This window comes from Diorhabda carinulata, chromosome 6, assembly GCF_026250575.1.
Source record: "Diorhabda carinulata isolate Delta chromosome 6, icDioCari1.1, whole genome shotgun sequence".
NCBI classification, from domain to species: Eukaryota; Metazoa; Arthropoda; class Insecta; order Coleoptera; family Chrysomelidae; genus Diorhabda; species Diorhabda carinulata.
Window position 1 is genome coordinate 4,234,477 of NC_079465.1, and position 27,406 is coordinate 4,261,882.

Sequence of the window (27,406 nt, forward strand, 5' to 3'; positions counted from 1 at the left end):
TATAGATGAAAAAATAGTAGATTTAATTTCACTTGAACAATTCATAAGTTTCCAGCAAGAAGAGGAAGAAGAAATGACTATTGGAAGTTGAATGAATAAATTAGAAATATATTTATCAATATCATCAACATTATTGTTTAATTACAATATTTTCTCATAAAACTCCATCGTAAAAGATCATGGAATGAGCCTACAAAGAAACCAAGTAGTATGTGGATATGTGTGTATCACGTAGAATGCTCTAGGATTTTTTATTATCAGGAAAAACATTACAAGAAACATTTGTGTAGTTTATTTTATGATCTAGCATTTTGGTTTAAGCTATATTATCGACAGTTTTTGCGAAAAATTTAGACGCTCAGTTGGAATTTTTGTTATTTAAAATGTGGAAATTAAGCCTTCGTCCTGTACAACTGGTTTGAAAGAAAGTAAATAAATATTTCAAATTGATAAACTACACGACATGAATTAGCTCTGTCAACTAATAAAAAATGCATCTTAACTAGACTCAATAAGTTCTTGACCGACTTATTTCTTCATAAATAATCGTTAGAACAATTGGGACAAACTGTAATATAATAATATATGTTTTAATAGATTAACAATTATTTTATAATCGGTTTTAATAAGCAAATATTTCGTTATATAATAGTTATTTATGTATTAAATGGAAATGATATTTTCCACTGAAACAACTCCTGGTATACGACAAGGTTGTATTTATATTATAGAATTTTTTACAGAATTACGTATATTAATGTCTAGAGTTATTTATAGACGTGGCTCCTACTGTCTACCTTTTGGGTGAATTTATAACTTTATTTCATCAAACATCTGCCAAAGTTTGATGAAGGAACTCATATTTTGATCCGAGTTATAAGATATCAGGATAAATAAGAAAAGTTATCAAAAATACAGGATATGTTTACGCAAGTAATTGGATTAACCGAGAGAGGTTTGACATAATCCTTGACTATCCCATTAGGTAGTGTGAGTAATATTTTATCTGACCTTTTAGAAAGATCTGTGCAAAATGGGTGCGGTTCTTGCTAAGACCGGAAAAAACTCAATCGTATGTGTGTTTGGAGCGTTTTCCGAAGGACAAAAATTATTTTTGCTTCGTTTTATGAGACTTGGATCTACTACCATGATCCTATATCAAAACAAGAGTGGCGCCAGCCCTGTTCTTCGATACCAAAGAGAGTTAGAGTCCAGAAATCGGATTGAAAGTTGTTAGCATCAATTTTTTTTAGCAAATGATATTTGTAAATGACCTTTACATTTTAGAGCCAGAATCGTAGAGTATTTTATATCATCTGAAAGTGAAAATATGTGAATGTTTTACCCCAAAAAATTATTTTCTTTCAAAATAACGCACCCTCTCATTCAGCTTGAAAAACATTAAATTATTCAATGAATTGTATATCGGTTTTTATAAGTAAAAACTACAAAGCCCCGTTTCAAACATATCGTAACTTGTCTTTAATTCTATGAAGAATGCTACATATGCTTTCCTTTTCTTTTAATCATTCTTTTTTTGTTTTTTGACAAGGCTACATCTACATTGGATCCGTATTTTTCCCGATCCGATCCGACCTGATTGCTCTCGACCATCGGAGAAAAAACATTTTAACACAGGTGCCTACAGTCTTTTTTTACCTGTTGTTGGACACCTGAAGCTACAACAAAATGAGAATTGACAAGGAATAAGTCGGAGTAAATAAACAAATTGTAAAAAATGTTAAAGGAACAGAAACAAATACACGCAGTTCATGATATAATTTCGAAAGATCAGGCGTTTTGCATCGTAACAGTTGAGTTGGTAAATTAATGTTTGAAATCATTATTACATTAAAAAGGCCCTCGTGTTGTGATCGAGTCGATAAGTGGATACATTCGTTTTGAAAAAGAGCCCTTCCGAATCTGCCTGAGTATGATTTGAAGGTGTCTCTATCGATCTGAGTCTATTGGAATAACCTGTTGAATGCTCTAGCTAAGCTACTTCCTTGAAGTGATAATTCATTAACAGAATTTTGTGATGAAGCCGAGCTGAAGCCACCGATGGACATAGAACAAAGAGGAACAAGAAAAAAGGCAGACCAAGGAAAAGATGATACCCAGAGGTGATGGAGGACTTAAGAGAGATAGAGAGAGAGAGAGGAAGGAATTCAAGACTAGAAAATAAAAGCAAAAAATAGGGAAGAGTGGAAGGAAATCACTTCCTTTCTATGGGCCTAAAAGTGATGCGTGAAGCACCTATATATATACAATATTTTGTAAGTAAGCAGATGTATATGTATGTGTCTGTTTCGAATACGGGTTCATAAGGAAGGTTTTCAGAGAATAGGCATCATCTGCAAGTATTACAAACGGCACATCTATAACGATTCCTTCCATGGGTGACGGTGAGTTCACAACTAGATCAGATCTGTCAGGCTCGGAACCAATGAAGGCAATCACATCGGACGTAACAGCGCTAGACATCGGATCAAATCGGGAGACATACTGAACCAATTTAGGTGTACTCTGAGCTGATTTTATAAAAGATGTCTATTAGTAGTTCAAGTACAGACCCCCAGTCAACATTTATTTGGTTAGAACAGATAAAATTGTCTTGAATTATAAAATTTCAATAAAATCTCTATCGGATACGTTTTTTTGTTTATAAAGATCAATAGCGCAAGGGGACTCTCTCAGCCCGCTCCTATTTAACATAGTGATGGATGAAATCATAAAACAAGTACGGAAACTAAGAGGATACAAAATGGGAAATAAAGAGGTCAAAATCCTGTGCTATGCAGACGATGCGGTACTGTTGGCGGAGAACGTGGACGATCTGCAAAGGTTAATGTACCAATTTAACAAAACAAAGCGACAAAGACAAAATCAATGGTTACTTCCAAAGACACCGATCAGATGTAAGCTTGTGGTGGATAACAAAATAATACACCAGGAAATGGAATTTAAATATCTGGGAATCGAAATATCTGGACACGGGGACGTGGAGACGGAAGTAAGAAATCAAGCTACAAGAGCCTCAAGAGCAGCAGCATACCTAAATGACACAATCTGGCGAAATAAATACATACGAACTGAAGCAAAAGCCCGCATTTACAAGACCGCAATCAGACCTATATTATCTTATGCAGCAGAGACCCGACCTGAGACCTCTAAAACGAAACGGATATTGGAGACTACAGAAATGAAAATAGTTCGAAGAATAGCGGGAAGAACACTACTGGATAGAGAAAGAAGTGAAAACATAAGACGAATATGCGGGATAGATAACATCAATGACTGGGTACTGGATAGAAAGATAAAATGGAATGAGCACATTGACCGCATGAAGGAAGAACGAATTGTGAAAATATCAAGGGACAAATCACCAGCAGGACAAAGAAGCCTTGGAAGACCTAGGAAAAGATGGAGTGACAACCACCCAGGTGACTGAGCAGAGGCAATTACGTGAAGAAAAACAGGCAATGATGCCTATACACAGCAGGAAGAAGAAGAAGAAGAAGAAGAAGAAAAAGAAAGATCAATAGCACAGTTCAGTGCTTGTATGACTAATGAAAGATTTGGTTTAGCTTTCTACAATTATGACAATCACTTTCTAATACGTTGTTCAGATCATTCAAAAGCAATAGAGATGTGTCGGAAGAAGACGACATATAAGATAACTATTCGCAAAGCTATTATTGGTTGCATTTAGCGAACGAAACTGTTATGCAACTGTTGTAAAACCCTAGCGGAATCGTTCGATGGCACATACGCTACACGTTCTGGAGCGGACGCCATGTTTTAAAACTTTTTTAATTTATGCTAGGTGGCGGCGGCGAAAGTCAAATCTTAAACGACTGTTTTGTATAAAAATAACGAGGAAATGGATTAGAGATGTATGAATTATTATAAGTTAGTTTTGAATTATAATATCCATTTTTATATAAATATAAAAGTTGGTGAGTGAAGGATACTCCTCATAGATCTTAAAAGAAGAACCACCAAATTTACCACCTAATGTAACATTTGTTAAGTCATTTGTCAAAATAGCCTATATGTCAAAATTAACAATTGACAAAAAACGAAAAAGGCTTTACAGCGAACGCTAAAATTTGAGAAACTTGACTAAAAACTACTGTATTTCCTTCATATATATTTTTGTTTTCCTTTCTCAAAAATTGAATTACTACTTCGACGTATCTATGTTAAAGTTTTAAGGCCGATCCTATAAAATGTTTCATTTTCCATTGGGGAAGTTGTTCACTTTGATATATTTCCTTTGATATAATCGAATTAGTTTATATCTACTGCATATTTATTTTTAGACGACGCCATCTGAAAGTTGTTCGTTCTGTATTCATTTACATATCGAAAGTTGCGTTTTGAGTGTTCCATGTAGTGACAGTTGACAATTATGTACCGCAAAACACTTTCGGGACGCTCTGGAATAAACAACTTTAACTTCCTTAAATGTGATTTTAGCCACTTCAATGTTGACAGTTGACAGTTTCACACAGATTTTGCTCAACCTTAAATTTTTAATTTTCTGAAATTATTTGTTTTATCCGAAGTTTTGTCTAAATTAATGAATAACAATGAATGATGATGAAAAAAAAAACGTCAGCTCGAATCCATGCCACCTGATCTCACCGAGGAAAGCAATGCGGACGTTCTTAATTCGTTGCCGGATAAGGTACGAAAAATAGTTCGAGCTCTTTATGAAGCGGTGTCACCAGAAAAAGGCGAAAAACCCAACGGAAAGATATAAAATCTGGAAAAGTTCTACTTTATGGTCTACATTCTCGATGATTAAAAGTAGAAAATATAATAGAATCCTTGTTACGTACTTATGCGTCGTCTAAAAAATGTACGCCGAGGCTGAAATACTATTTGTTGGACTCGTCTGTTGCTTGCCTCGCTTCGCTCGTCTCGCAATTTTCAGACTCGTCCAACAAAGTAGCACTTCATGGTATCCTTGTACTTTACAGTAATCTTAAATTCTTCCAATTCCGTTTGAAATAATTAGAAATAAAAAATCAATCAACATCAATAACTAAACTTTTATACTAATTTTTTAAATGTTTTAACAGTAAGCAACTACTGTTACCAGAAACATTTATTTTAGGAATAGAAATATTTTTCGTATTTCTAAAAATTCAATTTTAGTTAGTTTACAATGTTACCTTAGTGATTTCTGTTAATTTTTATTTTTTTAAATAATAGGAGAATAATTGAAGGAGCTATTTTTCGGGTAAATTGTCAATTATACGTCCGTAAAGTTATTATTACTCGATTAGATATTCTTGACTCGGCTCCTTCGTCGCCTCGTTCATAAAAATCTATCTCGTACCGTACTAAATCACTTCTCGGACTTATAACAGTATATACAGTTATTTAATTTCAAATTTCTTTAATTTTTTATTTCTTAGACCTTTTGATACACCAATGCATCCAAATGTCCCCAATTTTAAGCCTCCTTTTTTCCAAAATTAGCTTTTTTAATAATTTTTGGAAGACAGACAAAACTTGTCGTCTCGACCTTTCCTGAAGTCTCTATCAAAATATTTTGAGGCGTCAAGTTTTGTCCTTCTTCCAAAAATTATTAAAAAAGCTAATTTTGGAAAAAAGGAGGCTTAAAATCGGGGACATTTGGATGCTTTCATTTAATTTTATTAACCGATTTTAATTACGTTAATAATTTTTAAAAATTCTCTGATATTTTAAAAATCTCAATAAAAATGATCAAAACTATATCAACGTCCGAATCTTTTGAAATGAATGTTACAAATAAACAGACATTTTAATTGACACAAAGATTGTTTTTATTTAAATAGTATAAAGTACAAATCTAACCTTTCATATGCCACTCGAATAACACTATTTCTTTTTCACACGCACCATATCTTTTCTCTAGGACCTAGTGTTGATCGTGTATCTTTCAACGAAAAAAAAAAAAACCTACCGCACATTCAACGTATGATACATCGAGTCAAGGCAAGCGCGTTCAACAAACTGATTCGACAACGTTAGAGCGAGTGATGGAAACAACAAGAAATTGTGATATTGACCACTTTTGGGCTTCCCTTGATAGCCAAGCCGGCAGGTACCCACATTAAATTTGTAGGAGTCGAGGGGAAACAATGTTGATAAGCCGCGTCGACCTGATAAACACACACCACGGTCATAACAGAATTATTTTTAACATCAGTAGAAAGGGGAATATGTGTTAAAAATTATAACTTGTTAAGCATACAATGTCATAAAATGTTTTATATATTACGAGGGGGTGTTGATATGTGTCGAACGTAATTTTTATAACTATTATATAAGCTTAGTTGTTCGTGTGTATTTATATTAGGATGGAGCTTAAAAACGGAATCTCGAATATTGTTTTCTAATAGTAGTGGATGAAAAAACGAAATTTTTTTTTCATTTTTTCATTTACATAACATTTTTGCTTCAATTTCAAAATAAAATCTAGAATCCTTAATTACAGAAAATAACCAAAGAAAAACCGACCCAAAATAATGACCAAACTTGGAACATGCCTCAGGATAATGCATCGAATAAGTTTAGCTTTGAGAACAAATTTAACTGTAGAAGTAAGTGGGATCTTAATACTGTCCAAAAAATGAACAGAAATGCCATTAAACAGTATACGGACGGATCTAAAACAGACAGAACAGGACCTGAACCAACTACTCTGAAAGCCTGAGCAACACAACAAGTATTTTTCAAGAAAAAATTTATGCAATTGAAAAATGTCTCCAGTTCAATCTAGAGAGGAACTGTCGAAAACAGGAGATCCTCATCCAGTCCGATAGCCAAGCAGCTATCAGATCCTCAAACTCCAATATAATAAAATCCAAACTCGTTTGGGATTGCCTAGAAAAATTGAACGAGTTAGACAAGAAAAATAGAGTTACCTACAATGGATTCCGGGACACACCATGAAGGGAAATGAAATCGATAATAAACTTGATAAAGCGTGGGCAGACAAGATTGAACCCTTTTGTGGTATCAGTTACAGAACAATTAAAATGCACTAGAAAAGAAGGTAGATAGGAGCAAAATCAATTATTGGGACAATATACAGGAGCTGAGACAAGCTAGAGCAAGACTTTTCTCGGAAACTATAACCACCAGAGTAGATCTGCTGAATGTATCAATTGAAATAAGAACAATTTACAAATACTAACAGGTATCCTATTGAGGCATTGTCGCTTCAGTAGACACCTGAAGATGCTAGACTCTGGCAGTTACAGCTATCCCATGTTGTGAACTTTTTGAAAGGAATGGGGTAAACAAATCAGCTGTATACACTGGGTTCCTCAGTATCGCAGCAAGACAAAGGGATACAAGAGATCCTCCGGGTCGCAGTGTATATGATACCCCAATATCCACAAACAAACCAAAAATAACTCGTTTATTGTCAATTGTATCCAAGTTATTTGTATCTATTTCATCGATAATTTCATATATTGCGAATAATTACCCAAAAGAAGTATAGTAGGTATTCTATTTTTTGTTTTACGAGAGTAGTACTATGAACGGTAAATCTGAGGTCCTCAAAATATCAGAAACCAGGCTGATACATCCTTTGCAATTGATAATTTGTCTACTACAAGCAAATGAACTTCGTTTGAGGCATCTATTCCAATATCTCGATGGACAGACTACGGATACAATTTTCTGGTTAAGTAGCTTCCAAATTGCGGAGAACTACCAATTCCAAATTATAGAAAAATTGAATTTGCCAGAAATTGATTAGGAAGACTCAAGTGCTGGCCAGAAGTCTAAATTGAAATTTGTCAAGCAGTATCAACGGATGTATTGTCCAAAGTTTTGGCGAAATTTGATTGCAAATAGAATTATATGTCTGATGTTAAACTCCTCAAAACCTTGGAGTTCCTGAAACATCAAAGTGAAGCCTTTTTGCAAGTTTTGTTGTTATTTATTTGTGGGAAATCATCAAATATACCAGTTATACAGTATAGAGACGTCGTTGATTCAATTATTCAAAGAAATACGTTTTTGTCAGCTCAGAAAATATTCTTCAAGCAATAGTAATTGAATGTAGGATACATATTAGGAAACGTAGGCTTAAAAGGATTATGACGGCTAGATCAAGACTTAATGAAAGTGTTTGATGCTTTCAAATACCTTCTGTTAATTTTGATACATCTGAATATATAGATTTAATAAATTGGAATGATTGCAAATACACTGATTGTCTAATATTGTCACGATTGACCGATGAAGAAATTAAAGTTCAGACAGGAGATGCCCCAGATTATACCCAACAATTGGGTATAATTACTCCAAGGGAATATGAGCTAAGAGCTGCGTTTTTTAAGTAATCTTTTTGCTACATTATCAAATACAAATGAACATTTATTTCTCTTCTATTACAAGTAAAAACAAATGAGTAAATTTCACTCTAATGTATATGTATTTTGGGCACTTCAAAACTGACACATGTCCTGGTGGTGCTTTAATTCTTGGATGAGTTACAAACCTAAGGGTAAAATGATTACTAAAAGATATCATCTTAATGTCAAGACGCGCTTTCTAAAATAATTTTAGAATGAATTTACTTATATCTATCATTATCTATCAACATTAATAATCACATCAATGGACATCAAGCACCAATATTATTTATTTCATATTGGTTGAATTAGTGCTTTCGTACTAAAGCAGTGTTGTCATATCGTCATATTAGAAACAATAGGTTAGGAAAATAGTTAACCAATACCTCTATCAAAAAACGCAGGTTTAGTACCATTATTTCTCGGAACTTATTTTGTTACTTATATTTTTCAATCTAATCAGTTTTGAATTTTGATATCTGATTCAATAAAAATTAATTGTTAGGTATGTCGAGCTGTCAAGGTATGATCAACCACAAAACGAAGCGTTGGTTCATGACTTTGACATTCTAACCTCATTTTTTTAGAAAAAAATTATTGGTCTGCTTGGTCAACGGAACATGTGATTCTGTCATTGAATAAATTTATTTTTATATCGATACAGATGTTCCGGAATGAATAATACATGATAATGTCGAAAAATGAAAGGTTACTACGCAAATTTAAGGATATATTACAACTTAAAAATCGACTATATAATGTCGTAATAATCATTTTTACTCTAAGACTCTCCTGTTAACATTTCTGATAGTTTTTGACATATGACAGTTTTCATAATACTTTCTGTAAAATCTTCTATTGGTTGAATTCGACCTATTTTTGACTTCGTGCTACTCACAACAATCTAAATCTAAATTCTATTTATTTCTTCAATTTCTTAGACCTTTTCATATGTTTATGTTTCTAAATGTTCTTGATGTTTGGTCTCTTCTGATTTAAAATGTGTCTTCAATAATTTTTTGAAGACAGAGAAAGAAACTCATTTTAAAATAGGAGGGACCTAAAATCAAAAACATTTAGAAGCAAATTCTATTATTGAATATCATCTGACAGCTTCTCCCAGAACTGTTTAATGTACGAGGCATATTTTTTAAGTAAGTACCGTTTTGGAATTGAAAAAAGAAGTGCAAAAAAATATCGCAATAATTTTATTTTTACATGAAAGTCTGTACCTTAATCTACCTACTTTTCTACATAATTTCCGTGAATATTGAGGCACTTGTTATAACGTGGCACCAGTTTTTGAATACCCTCCTCATAAAATTCTGCCGCCTGACTTGTTAACCTCTGTATCACAAGTGTTTTGTCTTCGATATCGTCTTAAAGACGCTGACCGCCCAGGTGCTTCTTCAAGTGCAGGAATAAATGGTAGTCGCTGGGCGCCAGATCAGAGCTAATACGTTTCAAATCAATCTTCATCTTTTACTTTTGACTAGGACGTTTACAAATGTTTCAATTGAAATCTTTAGATATTTCTTGAAGTACGTTTAAGAATATTTAGGACCTTTTCTTCTTCTTCTTCAATGTCTCTATTTTCTGTCTTATTCTCCGCAGACACATATGATGTTATAGATTGAAATTTAAAGGGTTTGTACATGTCTTTTGCATTTTTATTATCTCAAGATGTTGATTCAAATGGAAACTCTGTAAAAATGCGTGGGTTGCTTCTACTTAGTTTGATGTATTTATCGAATAGAAGGTAATATGGCTATTGAGTGAGTCAGCAGATAATCTTGAAAGAAGCAGAAGATGACATTGAGTCAGACCTTGTATCATGTGTGTGTGTGATACTTTCTAGTAGGTATCTAAGACGTGGTGTTATGCAGAGTGACGTTAACCCAATAGTTTTTTCTCAACTTCTGACTCAAGGTCATCTGCTGTGTGGCTCTAGAGTTGTAATGCCTATTTCGAATGTCTAAAACTCTAGTACTCCTCTTCTGTTTTCTTCTGATTATTTTTTGGGAAACAGAACGGTTCTGGTCAATCTTTTCAATAGATTGTTTTTATCTTTTTCTGTATAGCTGTGTGTAGTGGCACCCAGATTCCAAAATTAGGTAGTAGAATTATTAGAAGTATTTCAACTAGAATTATGTATGCATAAATTGTGAAAAATCTTATTCCAATCTTCCAATTCTTATTTGTACCTCAACATAATTTCTATTATTGTTTATAGTTACTGCTGGCGAGTAGAAAATTTTCAAGAGGAAGAATATAGTTAGAAAAAATTGCTTTCAGTTAAGTAGGTAGAGGTTGAGTGGGACGAAATTAATCTTATGGTAATGATTCCAAAGTATATAATTTAATTGATTCAGACTGAAACGTACGTCAAATACAAGTTTACATGGAATCATTTGCCCCCAAAAAAAGTTGTAGACCTTGACTTTATATATAATAACAAAAACATTTACCTGGAATCATAATCAATTAGGTATAAATGAAAGTACTATCACGAAAATGCTGCACTGGTAATTGCGTGAATAAAGTTGATTCCGTTCAAGATATTATTATAGTTTAGCAATTTTATTTTATTGAAAGCAATAAAAATAAGGTAAATATTCATGAATTATAACCTTTTCTTCTAATAATATTGAAAACTTAATTTCAATATTCTTTTTTTTAATAATACAATTGGGAACCGGAAAGTAACATCGCTTAAATTCAAGTTCTAGTGTTTGCTAGCCAAATAAAAATCAAATTTTTTATTTTTGCCACATCTCCAAAAGCTTTTGGATGCCTTTTCCGCAAAAATCTTTCGGCTTTTAGTACGAAAGACTCTGCATTGTTGAAATCACAGTCCTCCAAGTGCCTATTTCAATAAATAATAGTCGCATGGCGACAAATCGGGACTATAAGGAGGGTGATCCAATGTTTCTTAACCCAATTCGTTCAACGTTTACATCGTAGAAGCTTTCTAGCGATCTTGGAGTGGGAATATCGCGTATTTTTCATCTGTCTACAAGTTTAACTGCCGCTCTGTCGCCTTTCTTCCTCCAAGTCATGTCTGTTGTGAATATTGTTTACAATAAATTTCCTTCTTCCTCTTCGTACCGCTACAAACTTCCCAGCGTGTGAAATTCTGTTCGAAATTCAGAAGTATTGTGGTGCTATTGAAGCAGTAGAATATCTGCTCTGCTGCAAATGTTCTGGGATGGTCGACCAAGGTTAGTTTAGGGATTTGATACTTCTGATGTGGATTTGCTTCTATTTCTGCAGTTAGCATGTTGGTTGTCTACCTGATCGACAATCAGCATCAAGATTCTCGAATATGAACCTAGAGAATCCAGTTAGATAAATCTCTAAATTTTCGTTGCAAGCAAATTAAAAAAATATACTATATTTGATATGCAATTCCAAAAAAATTAAATAGTTTTTTCTTACTTCTTAGACCTCTTTTTATATGTTTTGATGATGATTCATCTAGATTTTAGATATATATATATATATATATAAGATATTAGGAAAATAATCTCTTGCTGAACGATGGGCTGTATTTCGAATGCTAAGGCTTTCGTTTTGTACGATTATTTAATATCAAAGCGAACATTAGAAACCTTACATTATTTATGAGACACCCTTTACGTTTTACTTGATTTCGTCTAGTTCCTAAATTAGATTGTTGAATTGTTTATATGAAATTGCACGGATACACTCTTATGAAAGTGTTATGTAAATAAAGAATTCATAACGCATTCATATTTGTTATACTGGTTCGACCATTATTACAATTTCACTTTCTCATTGGTCACCAAAAAAGTTTCGGTGCATTTTTTTTTCAATCAAATTTTGCAAGAAAATAATTAGATTAAAGATAATTTCTCGGTTGGAAAATCTACAATCCGTATCACAGCTTTTGAAATTCATTCTATATTCATTTTGAACGATAGAAGAAATGTTGAACATTCAAATTTATTATAAGAAGATAAATTCAAAAATTTTCCAGGGGACACGGCCTTGTTTATTGATTAAATCAGTCTAGGTATTGATTATCTTCAAATTGCTATCGTTAATCTAAGTTATCTGGATAAGTTTATGTAATAGCACTTATTCTAGAAGGGTCCTTAAATCCTTATTTTTTATCTTCTGGGCACAGAAGAACTGTACGGCGGATGACCCATCAATTCGATGTTTTGACTGTTCAAAAAAGTTTTTTTTGAACTGATGTGTGAGAGCTCGCATTGACGTGATGGAGAATGAACTTCTGCGATTGGTTTCCCTGATTTTTTCGAATACTTCTGGCAAAGAAATGCAGGTGTACCATTTAGAATTGACCGTTCAAAGTTGCTCTAATGGAACGGTTTTCTTAGAAATAGGCAAGCATCAAGTAGCAATCCGCTTACAAAAGAAATACTTTGGATGTGTTGGCAAAACCTTCTTCTAAATATGTTGCCATTTTCAGATGAAATCAAAATTAATATTTTTGGTGTAATCGGTGTAATTTCATAACTTTTCTTTCAGTATAAGTTGAATAAAAATAAAATATATAAAATTATTTTAACATTCTATAATATGTTTCGTTGTTCACATTTTCGTTGTTCATTTTTTCATCATAATATTCAGGGATCAAAAAAATCGTCGTGAGAACCTTTCAACAATCAACAAATAAACATTTAATCCATTTCAACTTCTGCAGAAGACAATCTCTTCCAAGCCATACCATACCAAGGCTTGGAGAGCGTGTAAACTTTTCGTTTGCGAGTACATTAATGTGTTTCAGACTTCCAAGCTATACAGGCAAACGTAGATGAAGTGGATTTTAAAGTTCTGTCGGGTATATCAATAAAAACGGGAAAGGAAAAGTTCGATAGAGAAAGTGGGGTTGCATGATCGGCACTAAACACGCCCCAACATGTAAATGAGCTTGCCACAAACTTCCTTTAACTTGTCTTCGAATCTCCTCATTATCCCAAATCGGCGATAATCTCGCACAAACTAATCCAAACACCGCTTGCGTTTGAGGACTTTTATCGAGGCTTGGCAAGCATGTATTTCGAATGTCTACATGCCTACAGTAGAGAATGAATTCGATAATCACTTCACAGTATCAAAATGGATCGTGCCGAGGAAAGCGCAAACGTAAAATCTCGAATTAGTTGAGTATCCGCCATTTTCTTCAGATTTGGCGACCAGATATTATCGATTGTGCTAACCTCAATGGAAACTTCGAGGTATATCCACAATGGAAGTTCTATTTCAATGGCTATTAATAGTAGCGCCGCTATCGCTGTTCCGGGGATGCACGGCAGTTAAAAATGACTCAGATCGTTGCTCTAGAAGTGTTCTCTGCAGTGCTCCATGCAATTGGTGAGGATCTTGAGCAAAATCGTAAGTTCACTGCTATGAAAAATTTCGAAGACTTTTGTCTGAACAATACAACAAATAGTGCAATTCAGGTTTGGAACACGCAACAAAAAAAGAAGCTGTGATGATTTTCTTTCTGGGATGAAATCTGGGGACACCCCAGAAACTAAATGACAATCAATGGATTAGAGGCACACTTTGTCTCAAATGAAAGTTAAGTCTTGACACCTAGAGGATAACTAGGTTGTCGAAACGCACGTCCGACAGACATTCCAACTTAGTTAAGGATTACTGCTGAAAGGTACGCAAGTTACTTTGTGGATATACCTAGGATATTGGTGAAAATGGCAAATCTCATAATTTTTTATTGGAATTTAGTATTCATTTATAATTAGACTATAATATTTAAATAAATATAAACATTTTTAAACGGCCGATGATTGAAAGCAACAACATACCTGTTACTTGATAAAGTGCTATAAAAACTTATACGACACAAAATAATAACAATCACTTCCGAGAAGATACAACAAACTATTATTGTTTGTACTTATTTCAATTTATTTAATTGTTAACATCGCATAAATGAACAACAATCTCGTAACAATAATAATTAATTTGATAGTACCAGAGAAACAGTAATTTTATCAATGTGATATCAAATATGTTGAATATGATAATTACATTATCAAAAATTACATTTTGAAATCAATCATGGGGAAGTACGCCACGCGTGTATTTTTTTTTAATTTAATTTTTTATATAACCTCGAAACAAGAATCTAAATGAATCGTTTATTTTAAACGGGCGTAAGTCCATTTTTTTTTACCAATTTCCGGTTTTGGTGGTTTTGTAGTCTAAACATCAGAATACATCAATTTTTGTTAAAAAAAAACGATTTGTAGCAATGGGTCAAATCCGCATTTTAATTTTTTGGTTTATTTTGAAAGGGCGCGGGTCCACTTCCTCTATTGATTCTGTTGTTTGATTTCGGGACCTATTCCAAGGGTAAGAAAAGCTACTATTTACCACCTGATCTAAATATTAAAACGATGTGGAAATTGTACATGCGAAAACACCCTGAAGTTTTATTGGCAATATTATAGAGACAATTCCCTACTTTAAATAATGTAGCTAAACCAGCGGCAGTTGCAGAGCTTATGGTACATAAAAACATAAATCAAGAGGTAAGAAGTTTTACTCAGCACTGCAGCACGAACAGTCACAAGAAGATAAAGATAAAAAACATATTTTGTCGTTAGCATTTGATTACTTGAAAACTGTATCTATTCCTAAAATTCCCGTTCAGGAATGATACTACATGAGACAGTTGTTAGTTAATTGCTTAGGAATACACAATCTTAGTAGTAACGAAAAAGCACTGAGGAGGTTTGTTCTTAATAAATACCTAAAATCAGTACCAAACCAATACACTGAGTTTTGTTTGTTCAGTGATAACTGTTCAGGCCAAAATAAAAACCAAGACGGATTCAGGTCGTTTCCAGAAGGTCACTCAGTATTTCCCTGTTTTCGGCGACAGTTTCCTCCCGTGTAACACGGATTTCCGAATAATATCTAAGGCTTTAAATAACTGACATAATATCGCAAAACTCATTACGGTTTAATAAGTCATGAGGTTACATCATCTGATATAGTTCTAAATTTCAAGACATGGCAAAATTTATTTTACAAGAAATCGTGTATATCATAAGAAACAAAAGGAAAAAACACAGATAAGAAGGATAAAATGTACTTTCAGATTAATATTCTCTTTATGTTTGTTTTTGGATCTAAGTTAAAAGGTATTATTCATCACAACTTTTTACTGGCTAAGACAAAAGCGGATACTCTCTCCCCACCTTCGGTTAAGGCTTACCAAGGTCAAGATATTAAAAAACTGAGAGCCTACATTCCAGACGAGCATCGGGGATTATTCGAAGAAATTTGTGACTAGCCAACTGATGACAGATCTCAAGAGATTACTAGCGATTGAAGAAGCCAACGATAACCCATAAATCAGAAATATGGCCTCAAATCTACATCTTTGATTTTTTTCCTTGTTATAAACCTCATTCAAGTAATTTAACTATCATCTTTTTATTAAATTGTAAACATTCACAAATAACAGTTTTTACTTGAAATTTAATAGTTTTTTATATCCTTGCAACTTGATTTTTTTTAAAAGGGCGGTACTTTCACATTTTAGAGCTATATAACTACATGAAGGATAAAGATAAAAGTGTAAATTTTGAATCCTGTTTTAAATTGTATTTCTTTACATGTTGAAATTTTTTTAAAAATATTTCGAGTGAAATATTTTGATTTATACAGTTTTTTTAGATTTTCGAAAGTTTACTTTCTTTGACTTACGCCCGTTAAAAAAACCGATTTGTAATTGACAATATTTTATTTCTAGAAAGAGGGTATATCATTAAAGTATTTTGAGAAATTCTTTTTCTCATACAATACCTTATAATGACATTATCGCTGCAGAAATGAATGCAACAATAAATGTGTGACTGAATTGAATAATTAAACGGTCAATTGGTTTTTTTTTTAATTAGTTTCACCAGTCTGTTTAACAAAACTGTCACTTTTAAAATTAGTGACGCCTACGGTGACGGAACAACAAGTAGATTTTTCTAATTAAAATTTGCAAATGATTATGATTTGTGAGCAAGGAAACTCTGACAACCCTTTTATTGTATAGAAAAAAATACAAGCAGTGCCAATTAATATAACCATTAAACCATATTGCTGTGACATAAAACAATTTTCTCATACGACCCCTGTCGTTGTAGGCCTTTGAAGATGCGATATCAAAACTTATATTTAAGTATATTTTCTAATCTACACATTCGAACATTATGAATTTTTAATGGATGATTACGTATGTCTATGTAGTGTATTTATAGGAATAAATAATTTTACACTACTATCTGAAGGCCAGAGACGGGACATACCCAATCTATAACTTTTAAAGGGACAACCTATACAATCTAAAAATAGTGATAAAATTTATGGTTTAGGAAATATACTCAAATATAAGTTCTGATTTCGCAATGCCTATAACTCACAAACAATGGGTCGTATGAGAAAATACTTTTCATGTCACAACATTATTCCTGAAACACCCTGTATAGTAAATAGAGTGCGTTCATCAGCGACAAAGCTTTACACAAAGTTTGAACTTGCCGCTTTGATCCGTTTCATTAAAGTAGAGCTCGACTACTAAGTCAAGTTGTTTTGGAAAATGTCTCAAATTGATTTTCAAGCTGTTATAAAATTGTTGATTAGGGAAGTATTAAGACCAATACTAATCAAAAACTGTATGGAAGCTTAAAAATTGGTCTAAATTGCTTCGCTGGGGACGAGAATCAATCAGAAGACCATTAAGTCAAGTTGTTTTGGAAAATGTCTCAGATTGATTTTCGGGCTGTTATAAAATTGTTGATTAGGGAAGGATTAAGACCAATACAAATCAAAAACTGTATGGAAGCTTAAAAATTGGTCTAAATTGCTTCGCTGGGGACGAGAATCAATCAGAAGACCATTAAGTCAAGTTGTTTTGGAAAATGTCTCAGATTGATTTTCGGGCTGTTATAAAATTGTTGATTAGGGAAGGATTAAGACCAATACAAATCAAAAACTGTATGGAAGCTTAAAAATTGGTCTAAATTGCTTCGCTGGGGACGAGAATCAATCAGAAGACCATTAAGTCAAGTTGTTTTGGAAAATGTCTCAGATTGATTTTCGGGCTGTTATAAAATTGTTGATTAGGGAAGGATTAAGACCAATACAAATCAAAAACTGTATGGAAGCTTAAAAATTGGTCTAAATTGCTTCGCTGGAGACGAGAATCAATCAGAAGACCATTAAGTCAAGTTGTTTTGGAAAATGTCTCAGATTGATTTTCGGGCTGTTATAAAATTGTTGATTAGGGAAGGATTAAGACCAATACAAATCAAAAACTGTATGGAAGCTTAAAAATTGGTCTAAATTGCTTCGCTGGGGACGAGAATCAATCAGAAGACCATTAAGTCAAGTTGTTTTGGAAAATGTCTCAGATTGATTTTCGGGCTGTTATAAAATTGTTGATTAGGGAAGGATTAAGACCAATACAAATCAAAAACTGTATGGAAGCTTAAAAATTGGTCTAAATTGCTTCGCTGGGGACGAGAATCAATCAGAAGACCATTAAGTCAAGTTGTTTTGGAAAATGTCTCAGATTGATTTTCGGGCTGTTATAAAATTGTTGATTAGGGAAGTATTAAGACCAATACAAATCAAAAACTGTATGGAAGCTTAAAAATTGGTCTAAATTGCTTCGCTGGGGACGAGAATCAATCAGAAGACCATTAAGTCAAGTTGTTTTGGAAAATGTCTCAGATTGATTTTCGGGCTGTTATAAAATTGTTGATTAGGGAAGGATTAAGACCAATACAAATCAAAAACTGTATGGAAGCTTAAAAATTGGTCTAAATTGCTTCGCTGGGGACGAGAATCAATCAGAAGACCATTAAGTCAAGTTGTTTTGGAAAATGTCTCAGATTGATTTTCGGGCTGTTATAAAATTGTTGATTAGGGAAGTATTAAGACCAATACAAATCAAAAACTGTATGGAAGCTTAAAAATTGGTCTAAATTGCTTCGCTGGGGACGAGAATCAATCAGAAGACCATTAAGTCAAGTTGTTTTGGAAAATGTCTCAGATTGATTTTCGGGCTGTTATAAAATTGTTGATTAGGGAAGGATTAAGACCAATACAAATCAAAAACTGTATGGAAGCTTAAAAATTGGTCTAAATTGCTTCGCTGGGGACGAGAATCAATCAGAAGACCATTAAGTCAAGTTGTTTTGGAAAATGTCTCAGATTGATTTTCGGGCTGTTATAAAATTGTTGATTAGGGAAGGATTAAGACCAATACAAATCAAAAACTGTATGGAAGCTTAAAAATTGGTCTAAATTGCTTCGCTGGGGACGAGAATCAATCAGAAGACCATTAAGTCAAGTTGTTTTGGAAAATGTCTCAGATTGATTTTCGGGCTGTTATAAAATTGTTGATTAGGGAAGTATTAAGACCAATACTAATCAAAAACTGTATGGAAGCTTAAAAATTGGTCTAAATTGCTTCGCTGGGGACGAGAATCAATCAGAAGACCATTAAGTCAAGTTGTTTTGGAAAATGTCTCAGATTGATTTTCGGGCTGTTATAAAATTGTTGATTAGGGAAGTATTAAGACCAATACAAATCAAAAACTGTATGGAAGCTTAAAAATTGGTCTAAATTGCTTCGCTGGGGACGAGAATCAATCAGAAGACCATTAAGTCAAGTTGTTTTGGAAAATGTCTCAGATTGATTTTCGGGCTGTTATAAAATTGTTGATTAGGGAAGTATTAAGACCAATACTAATCAAAAACTGTATGGAAGCTTAAAAATTGGTCTAAATTGCTTCGCTGGGGACGAGAATCAATCAGAAGACCATTAAGTCAAGTTGTTTTGGAAAATGTCTCAGATTGATTTTCGGGCTGTTATAAAATTGTTGATTAGGGAAGGATTAAGACCAATACAAATCAAAAACTGTATGGAAGCTTAAAAATTGGTCTAAATTGCTTCGCTGGGGACGAGAATCAATCAGAAGACCATTAAGTCAAGTTGTTTTGGAAAATGTCTCAGATTGATTTTCGGGCTGTTATAAAATTGTTGATTAGGGAAGTATTAAGACCAATACAAATCAAAAACTGTATGGAAGCTTAAAAATTATAGACCCGCTTTTCCACAACAAGTTTTGATTGATTTTGAGGATTCAAATACAGTCCAACCTCGATACTACGAATTTCAAGGGACCGAATAAAAAATCGAGGATTACGTTATAGCGAAGTTCAAAGGCAACGTTGGTTAATTTTGGTCGATGTTTGACCTGATGATACCGCATTTTCTAGAAAATAAAATAAAACTCCCATTGTGTTTACCGTAACACTAGACACGTGTTGACACGGTTTTTTTTGGAAAGACGTAGACAGTTTAATAAATTAGCAGTTAAATACGCTATTGAAGTCCTTAATAAGAAAATCGTTATATCATGGTGATTTTTTAACCAGTATCCCTAAAAATTCGTTATATAGAAGTTTTGAAAAAGAAAATTCATTGTATAGAGGTATAGGATCTTAAAAAATTTTACGGAGATTTATAGAGAATTTAAAAAATTCGTGAACCGTGAATGCAAAGCACCGATTTACTTAGACAGTTGTATCAAAAAATGATCGAAAAAATGCTAGGCAAAATTAGCCGAGGGGTGTCCTCTTGCTTCACGAAAATTCTACAATGCACACTGCTTCGCTTTTCAAGGCTGTGACTTCACAGAGATTTAGCATCCGCTATATAGCCTTGATCTGGCCCCGCCCGACTATTTTAGTTTTGAAAAGCTTAAGGCCAAGTTAAGGAATAAAGATTTTACATCAACGATGAAATTAAACATGCGATGTACGGACAGTCTGACTCTAAAGATGCTCATGTGGAACTAACGGAAAAAAATATCTTGATAACTAACACAGTTTATTTATTTATGACTTTTCTTTCTCATCGACAACACTATGTACATCATTGAATTATTTTCATATCAAATTCGTTATATACTTAAGATAGAATGAAATCTATAACAGTAGCATTGTTTCTCTGTTAGCTATAGGCGAAATCGAAGTAGGTCATTGTCACTTTCGATTTCAATTCGGCCATTCATGAGAACCAATGTGCTAATTCTTGGCTAATATTGATAGAAAAATTAGTTTTTTTTGTGGTGTTTACAAAATTATTCGGAGAGTGAACGGTATTCGTTATCAATTTTTCGGATCAACGGTTACCTTGATAAATATTTTTTTGTAACGGTTATGTAACTTGCCTCTTCTCTCGCTTATATATATATATATATATATATATATATATATATACACTACCGGTCAAATGCTTTGACCCACCCCATAATTCATTAACTAAATTTCAAAATAATACACTTTAACAAATTTCTCTTTCATATTGTCAATTTTTTCGGTGCTTATGATTGTAGTTTAGTCCCAGTTAGATCAGTGAGACGCAAGAACGTACTGTGATTTATACTTTTTGGACCAAGACATCTTTTTGTGAAGTTCGTATACGAATTGTTTTCTTTCTAGCGTATTCAGACTTGTACGTTTTAAAACGGGTAAAACCAAGAAATTATCGGTTGAAACTCATGCATTAATCACTGAAAATAAACGTATTGTAATGATCAGTTAACGTGATCGACGACTCACAGGCCCAAAGATAGCAGCTCAGATCACTGAATTTGACTTCAAGTATTTCTACAGTGAAAAGAAGATTGAGAGACCCTAAAAGAGTGGTAGTGGAGAAACCTCTTAATTAAGAGAGTGAAGTGGGCTTAAGAACATAAAAATTGGATGCAAGAAGATTGGGAAAGAGTTTTATGGAGTGATGAGTCAAAGTTTGAGGTTTTTCAGTGTAAGAGAAAATTGTTTGTGTGCTAGTCAAAGAAAAAACGGATATTAGTTATGTGTGTAATCCCGACCGTAAAACACGGCGGAGGCTCGGTGATGGCTGGGTATATTTTGGAGAAAGAACGATTGGAGACCTGGTAAAAATTGAAGGGATTTTGAAAAAGACTATAAAAAATATAGAAGGAAAATATAATACGTTCTAACTAGCGTCTGCTCGGAAAGAAAATTCCTCGAAGCTGTACAAAGAATATTTGAAAGAATTGGAAAGGAAGAAAGTACTGAAATTAATGATTCGGCGGTCACAGTTGCCCTGAACCTGAACCCGATGCAATCAAATAGACGACGATTATTTGTCGAAAGTGGTACAGGAAATGCCAAAATTGTATACCGAAATACTTACGGTTTGTGCTCTGCAAATTCTTTTTTATCTTTTTGCTTTAGAACTACAATTTTTTTAGACAATTTGTATTGATGTATGTATGTAATGATGCATTACCAATTTCACAGAAAAAACAGCTTAAAAGCGTCTCACAGTAGGCAATCTTTGTCTTCGTCTGACAACGGTCTGCAACCTTTATTTGCTGAAGGATTTAATTAGACAACCATAAATAGTAATAAATGCAAAAAATTAGCTTTAATTTGATATATAATTAATAAATGAACGTACAAATTTATCGAAATCATACCTGTTTACACCTGGCTGCGAAGTAGTGAGGCCAGGCGCGCAATGGCAACCGTGATTTTTTAGAATTTTTATATGAATTGCCGCGTGATGTAGACGAGATTATATTTGAAAAGCAAGGGAACGAAATGTTTTATAAGTTTATAAATTAAAAGTACGGCTAAATTTTGATAGGCAGCCTGGTAAAAAAACATTTTACTAATTATAAATGGATGGTATTATGCAAAAAGGAGTTAACCAACAAAACATAAAAAAATGAGTTATCCAACTCTGATGGTAAAATATGTTGCTTTCTACATTAAGCAAAAATTATTTAAGCCCTATCAGCGTTTCAAGGACGTATACAGATAACATTTTAACCCACAATCCTTGAATCTTCAATATACCATTAAGTAAAAAACATTCAACCACTGAGTGAAGCTGCAAAACACTCATCCAACAGTTTGATGTTTGTAAGCTATTTTGCAACAAACACTCAACCAACTGTATCAACCCACATACCCACTAGGGGCGGGCAAAACGATTCGTTTAAGTGAACGATTCAGTTTCGATCCACTCCTCAAAATGAATTAATTGTATCGATTCTTTAATATGCATGAAAGTTTGGGTTTTAGCAAAAAATCGATGATCGCACTAATCCTGCAGCCGGATCTTAAACTAAAAGAACCGTCGCCGACGTAGAATCAAAAGCATTATGGGATGAACCAGGATCTGGTCATCTGTAAACTGTTCAAGAAATATCGCAAGATCTAAATCACCAAAACACCCCCTTTTCATTTTACAAATTGATCAAACAATAATATTACTATACATTTTTGTAACCATAACAAATAAATAGTCAGTCAATAATAAAAAATAAATTATTAATTTGGAAATATGTAAATTGGTTTTTGGGTATCATGGGGAAAATATTTTCGATTGATAAACACACTCCCGTGAATTCCGCGTTATATAGAGTAAATCTGAATCAAGAACGTTTCGTTGCTTATCAATAACATTATCTACAATTGAATGACAAAAAATTAACTTACCACACAATGCCTCGTAAATTTAACCATTTTAAAACTACGTTCACTCAAAAAATAAGATGTGACTGAAATATATTACTGATAAAAAACTGCTTATGCTGACGTAGATGTCAATGATCTTTATTTCTCTTGAAAATAAAGCTGATTTGAATGAAAAAAAAAATGTTATACTAACAACAGCCTTTTTAAGAAGAAACCATGAACTTGAATACAATTCCACCAAATAATTTTCATCGTAAATTACATTTCATTACAATTTCACCACAATAAAATATATTTGTGCTCAACTGTATTATTAAAAGGTTCTATGGAATATTTTTGAAGATCGTACAAAATTTTTGGATGCTAGTACGAAACTGAAGTCCGAGAGGAGGTGAAGTTTCCCTCAGTTTATCGACTGTAAGGATGTAGATATAAAATCCAATATACTCAACAATAAAAATCATTTTGTTTATTCCGTTTTTAAAATCAACTAAAGTATGATTCAATTCGATTTATTCTTTTCAATTTTCGTTACTTTTGCATCTATGTATTAAGTTGTTTCAATGTCGCGATTCACCTTTCTTCTCTTACAATCGCGCCATCGAATTCAAGGACTCAGGTATGTTAATAACACTCAATCACCCCACCACACAAATAATTATATGTAATTCCAAATATAAAGTGCATATCTTCTTCGAATACACACGAATATCATTAACATAACCATAAATATTTATTCTCAGAAGAAGATACAGATTTTAAAACTTTATATTTTATTTAACGACATAAACAAACATTATTTTTTCGGAAAAAATGAACCTAGATCTGGCAACACAGGTTTATACAATATCTTAACATCTGCAATAGTGTAACAAACTAAAAATGAAATTAACAACTACATCACATATACATAAAAACATTCGAATTCAAGTGTCAATAGTGGAGGGGTGGATCTGACTTTTAATTTGAGTATAATTATAGTTCAAAATATTCGTTCTGTTTTATTTTATACATCACTGCAGTTTAATGTTTAACAAATACAACATTATTATGGTAATGATTCAAAGTAGATTCATAAAAACGATTTAGTCTGTTTCAGTTCATAAGGAACGCTCCATGTATGCAAAATAGAATTTTACAGGGCACTTTTCTCCATAATTTTATTTTGTAGGTGAAATTTTGTCATTTCATTCATTTACACAATAATATTCTGATGCTGGCATTTGCATTTGAATATTTTTCTGTGCTGATAATGTGCTCACTAATTGAATTTTTAGTTTAGCAGTTTTTAACCAAAAAGAGAAACTTTCTACTGGAGGGAAAACTTTTAGACCAAGAGGGCACAACAGAAAAGTTATACATTCTGCAATTAAATGTTTAAGTAAATCTTAAACACCTAATTTTCAATATGAATTTGAAAAAAATCTTGAAAATATGAAGTCAAGCTTCCTGCTATATTCAATAAGTCCTTAATAATTGTTAATATATTAGTTCACTCTTATAACTTTTTTATATGAAAAAAGATTTATTTCAGTGTATTCTACTGTACTTTATATCAAATGTCATTACTTATTGCTTCTATATTTACTAGAATATGGATCTCAACTGCGATAATAATATCACGAAGAAAGTATTTAGTACAAGATAATAACTCTAAGAATTAAAATAGAACCATATTTCTCAAAAAATTCTTTAATTTCTCTCACTGTATTGATTTAATAAATGAAAATACTCTGCTTCTGTGCAGTTTGCAGAAAATAATCGCTGACTGGTATATAATAAAAAACATATTAATATATAAGTGTAAATTTAATATTTGACTTACCTGGTATTTTCTGAAGCCCCATATAAATATACTTTCAAGTTCTCTGCAAGTAAAATTTTAGATTACTATTTTTAAAAACATGTAAATCGGTTCTTACATTGAAAAAATATCCTAAATAGAATTTTTCATTGCAAATATTGATCACACAAAACTTCCTAGAATTTTCAATCTGACACCCGACTTTTGTAACAAATTTTCTCAGTTTCGAAGAGGTTATTTCCGTGAATATCTGTCAATTCATGTCTGCATTTAGTCAATCATTATATTCGTTCAATTAAATTTTGCAGATTCACTCAAGTTTTTAGTTTTGCATATGCATTTCTATGAATTTATAAAACATTTTATGGCGTTTATTAAGTTTTAAGAATTAAAATTAAATCAATTCAGATTCAAATTAAAAATGGAAGTTATAAAAAAGTAATTACAGGGATCTATCACTGACACATTAAAGCTGTAACTATTATAGGAAATATGGCGGCAATATGTTGTCAATGCAGGTTTCTTTTCGTGTAAATACTTATAAAATTATATATTAGGAATATAACCAATAATAGACTGATTTAGGTATTTAAAAGAGATATTCTGTTTTCATGGAATCTATATACGTAAGTTTATACAGGTGAACATCGTAAATCTGGACTTCTAAAACGCGGAATATCTAAAATCCAGACTGATTCTTTCGTATCGTAATTTTTAGCTTCTGTATTTGATACTAGATGGCAAAACCATACATAACAATAGCATTACGAATATGCTTAAAAACTATCTTTTTATTATTTTATAAATGTGTTTTTGTGCAGTTTTAAACGGTTTTTTATTATATCTTATGTATATCTCTCCCTCTGCTTACATTATTATGTAATGCGGTTTGTTTTCTTGTTAGCGCGATAGATGGCGCCACCATAAATGCATTCAAATGTTCGTATGATCTAAAATACGGAAAAATCTAAAATCCGGAACCAATCCGTTCTCAGCAATTTCAGATGTACGGTGTTGTACTATAGTATTTACAACCTTTGACTATTGCAGAAGATATAGCAGCAAAATAATTTATTGATTAGTTCTTTTAATTACGACTTTCTGTACGACGAGTTTCGTCTCGTTGTCGATAATTGAAAATAGATAAATTTGATTCAGTTTTATCACTAATTCACGGTAATAAAAATATTTGAAGACATCCTTTTTATTCTCAGGAAACTGCAGATAGAATTACGAACTATTCATAAGTTTCAACTATTGTTTTACAGATGGCAGAAAAATCAATTATTTATAAGTAAAATAGACAAATTTGATTTAGTTTTATAATTCATTATAACAATGGTTTAAATTGTATATCGCAAATAATCATCGGTTTATTTTAATTTCTTTCTTTTTTCAGGAAACTGTAGAAATAATTGCCAACAATTTAGTAGCTTCAGTTATTGTTGTAAAGATTGCAGCGTCACAATTATTCTTTGTTTTATAATTACAGCTTTTGTTACTTTTCGCTGATTCCAGGTTTGATAAAAAGTCTGTGTTAAAGGAAAGCATTGTTTTCGATGCATAAGACTCGCAAATAATTATAATAGGATACAAAAATAGACAATGCGTTTCAAATATATCTGCACACTATTTTGGATCATTTAGTAGTTATAGCTGCTGTAATAGAGATGGCAACAGTTCCTCATTTACAGACTCCGTTAAATTCTTTCTATTTGTTGCAACGCAGAATATAGATGACGCCATTAGTTCTAAAATTCAAAATTATTTTTATTCAACTTTTAACTATAGATGTCATTGATATTGAGAAAAAATCGCGTAGTAGTTATTTAATATCAATTTGTACTGCTTTTTAATAGAGGAAAATTGCAGGTAAACAAAATGGGATCTATGAATAATGAAATAGAAAGAGTCTAAATACTTTCAGTGCTAAGAAAAATGTTAAGTTTGAAATCACGAAAATAATTTAATTCAGTGAAAGATTAAGTAAATTTTTTTGTTGACATTATTTTGATAAAAGAAGTATACTAAATAGAGATGAGATGGGAAAAAATAGGAGAACAATTTTTTAATAAAAATCACAAAAGTAATATAGTCCAGTGAATAAAAGCCAAAGTAAATTTGTTTGTCGAAATTATCCTTACACACAAGCCATATTATGTCGGTAAAAATTACTTTGTGCTTTCTCTTTTCTACAATGATATATTATTTTTTGTAAAGTGTTAGTCGAGATCCAATTCAGTATCTTTTGAATGAGATGTGACAGCTACGATTCATGATCTTTATTTATATTGTCACCAATTTCAAAAAAAGTTATATTTCATCCCAATATCAATGAATCAATTATTCCATTGATAGTTTTCTACCTGAGTAGATAAATAGAAAGTTGTGTTGATACGATATGTTATTGTTATATTGGATTCATATGAGAATAAGTTTTAGAAAAAGTTACAAATTTCATTTGGTTGCGTTTCTATTATTTCTTCATAGAAAAAGGAAATCGCTTCTCAATTCAATAGAATGTAGATAACAAATTAAAACAATCCTTTGAAGGTCAAGTAGTTGAATTGGCAAAATCACAACGGTAATTGCACTCTAGAAATCTCATTTTGGCGATTGAAATAGAGCAGAATATACGAGGAGGGTCACAGAGAAAACCCATAAACTTTTCCCAGTGATGTTCAATTTG

General features: G+C 32.4%; 1 protein-coding gene across 4 annotated transcripts in view; it reads right to left on the reverse strand.

Annotated features, from left to right (window-relative positions):
* LOC130895504 (torso-like protein) overlaps positions 1-25,095 on the reverse strand; it is a 38,666-nt gene extending 13,571 nt beyond the window's left edge. Inside the window, exons 1-2 of one of the 4 annotated variants that reach the window (XM_057802835.1) lie at positions 24,836-25,095; positions 24,739-24,781 (exon numbers count right to left, since the gene is read on the reverse strand). Coding sequence is in view for 1 of the 4 variants with exons in the window: in XM_057802832.1 (XP_057658815.1) it covers positions 22,935-22,961 (27 nt within the window). In the remaining 3 variants the exon portion in view is untranslated. Of the gene's footprint in view, positions 1-5,853; positions 6,127-14,188; positions 14,352-22,934; positions 22,964-24,738; positions 24,782-24,835 lie in introns of those variants that run through there. The other 3 variants (XM_057802832.1, XM_057802836.1, XM_057802834.1) reach the window with 3 other exon arrangements.
* Between the last annotated feature and the right edge of the window lie 2,311 nt (positions 25,096-27,406).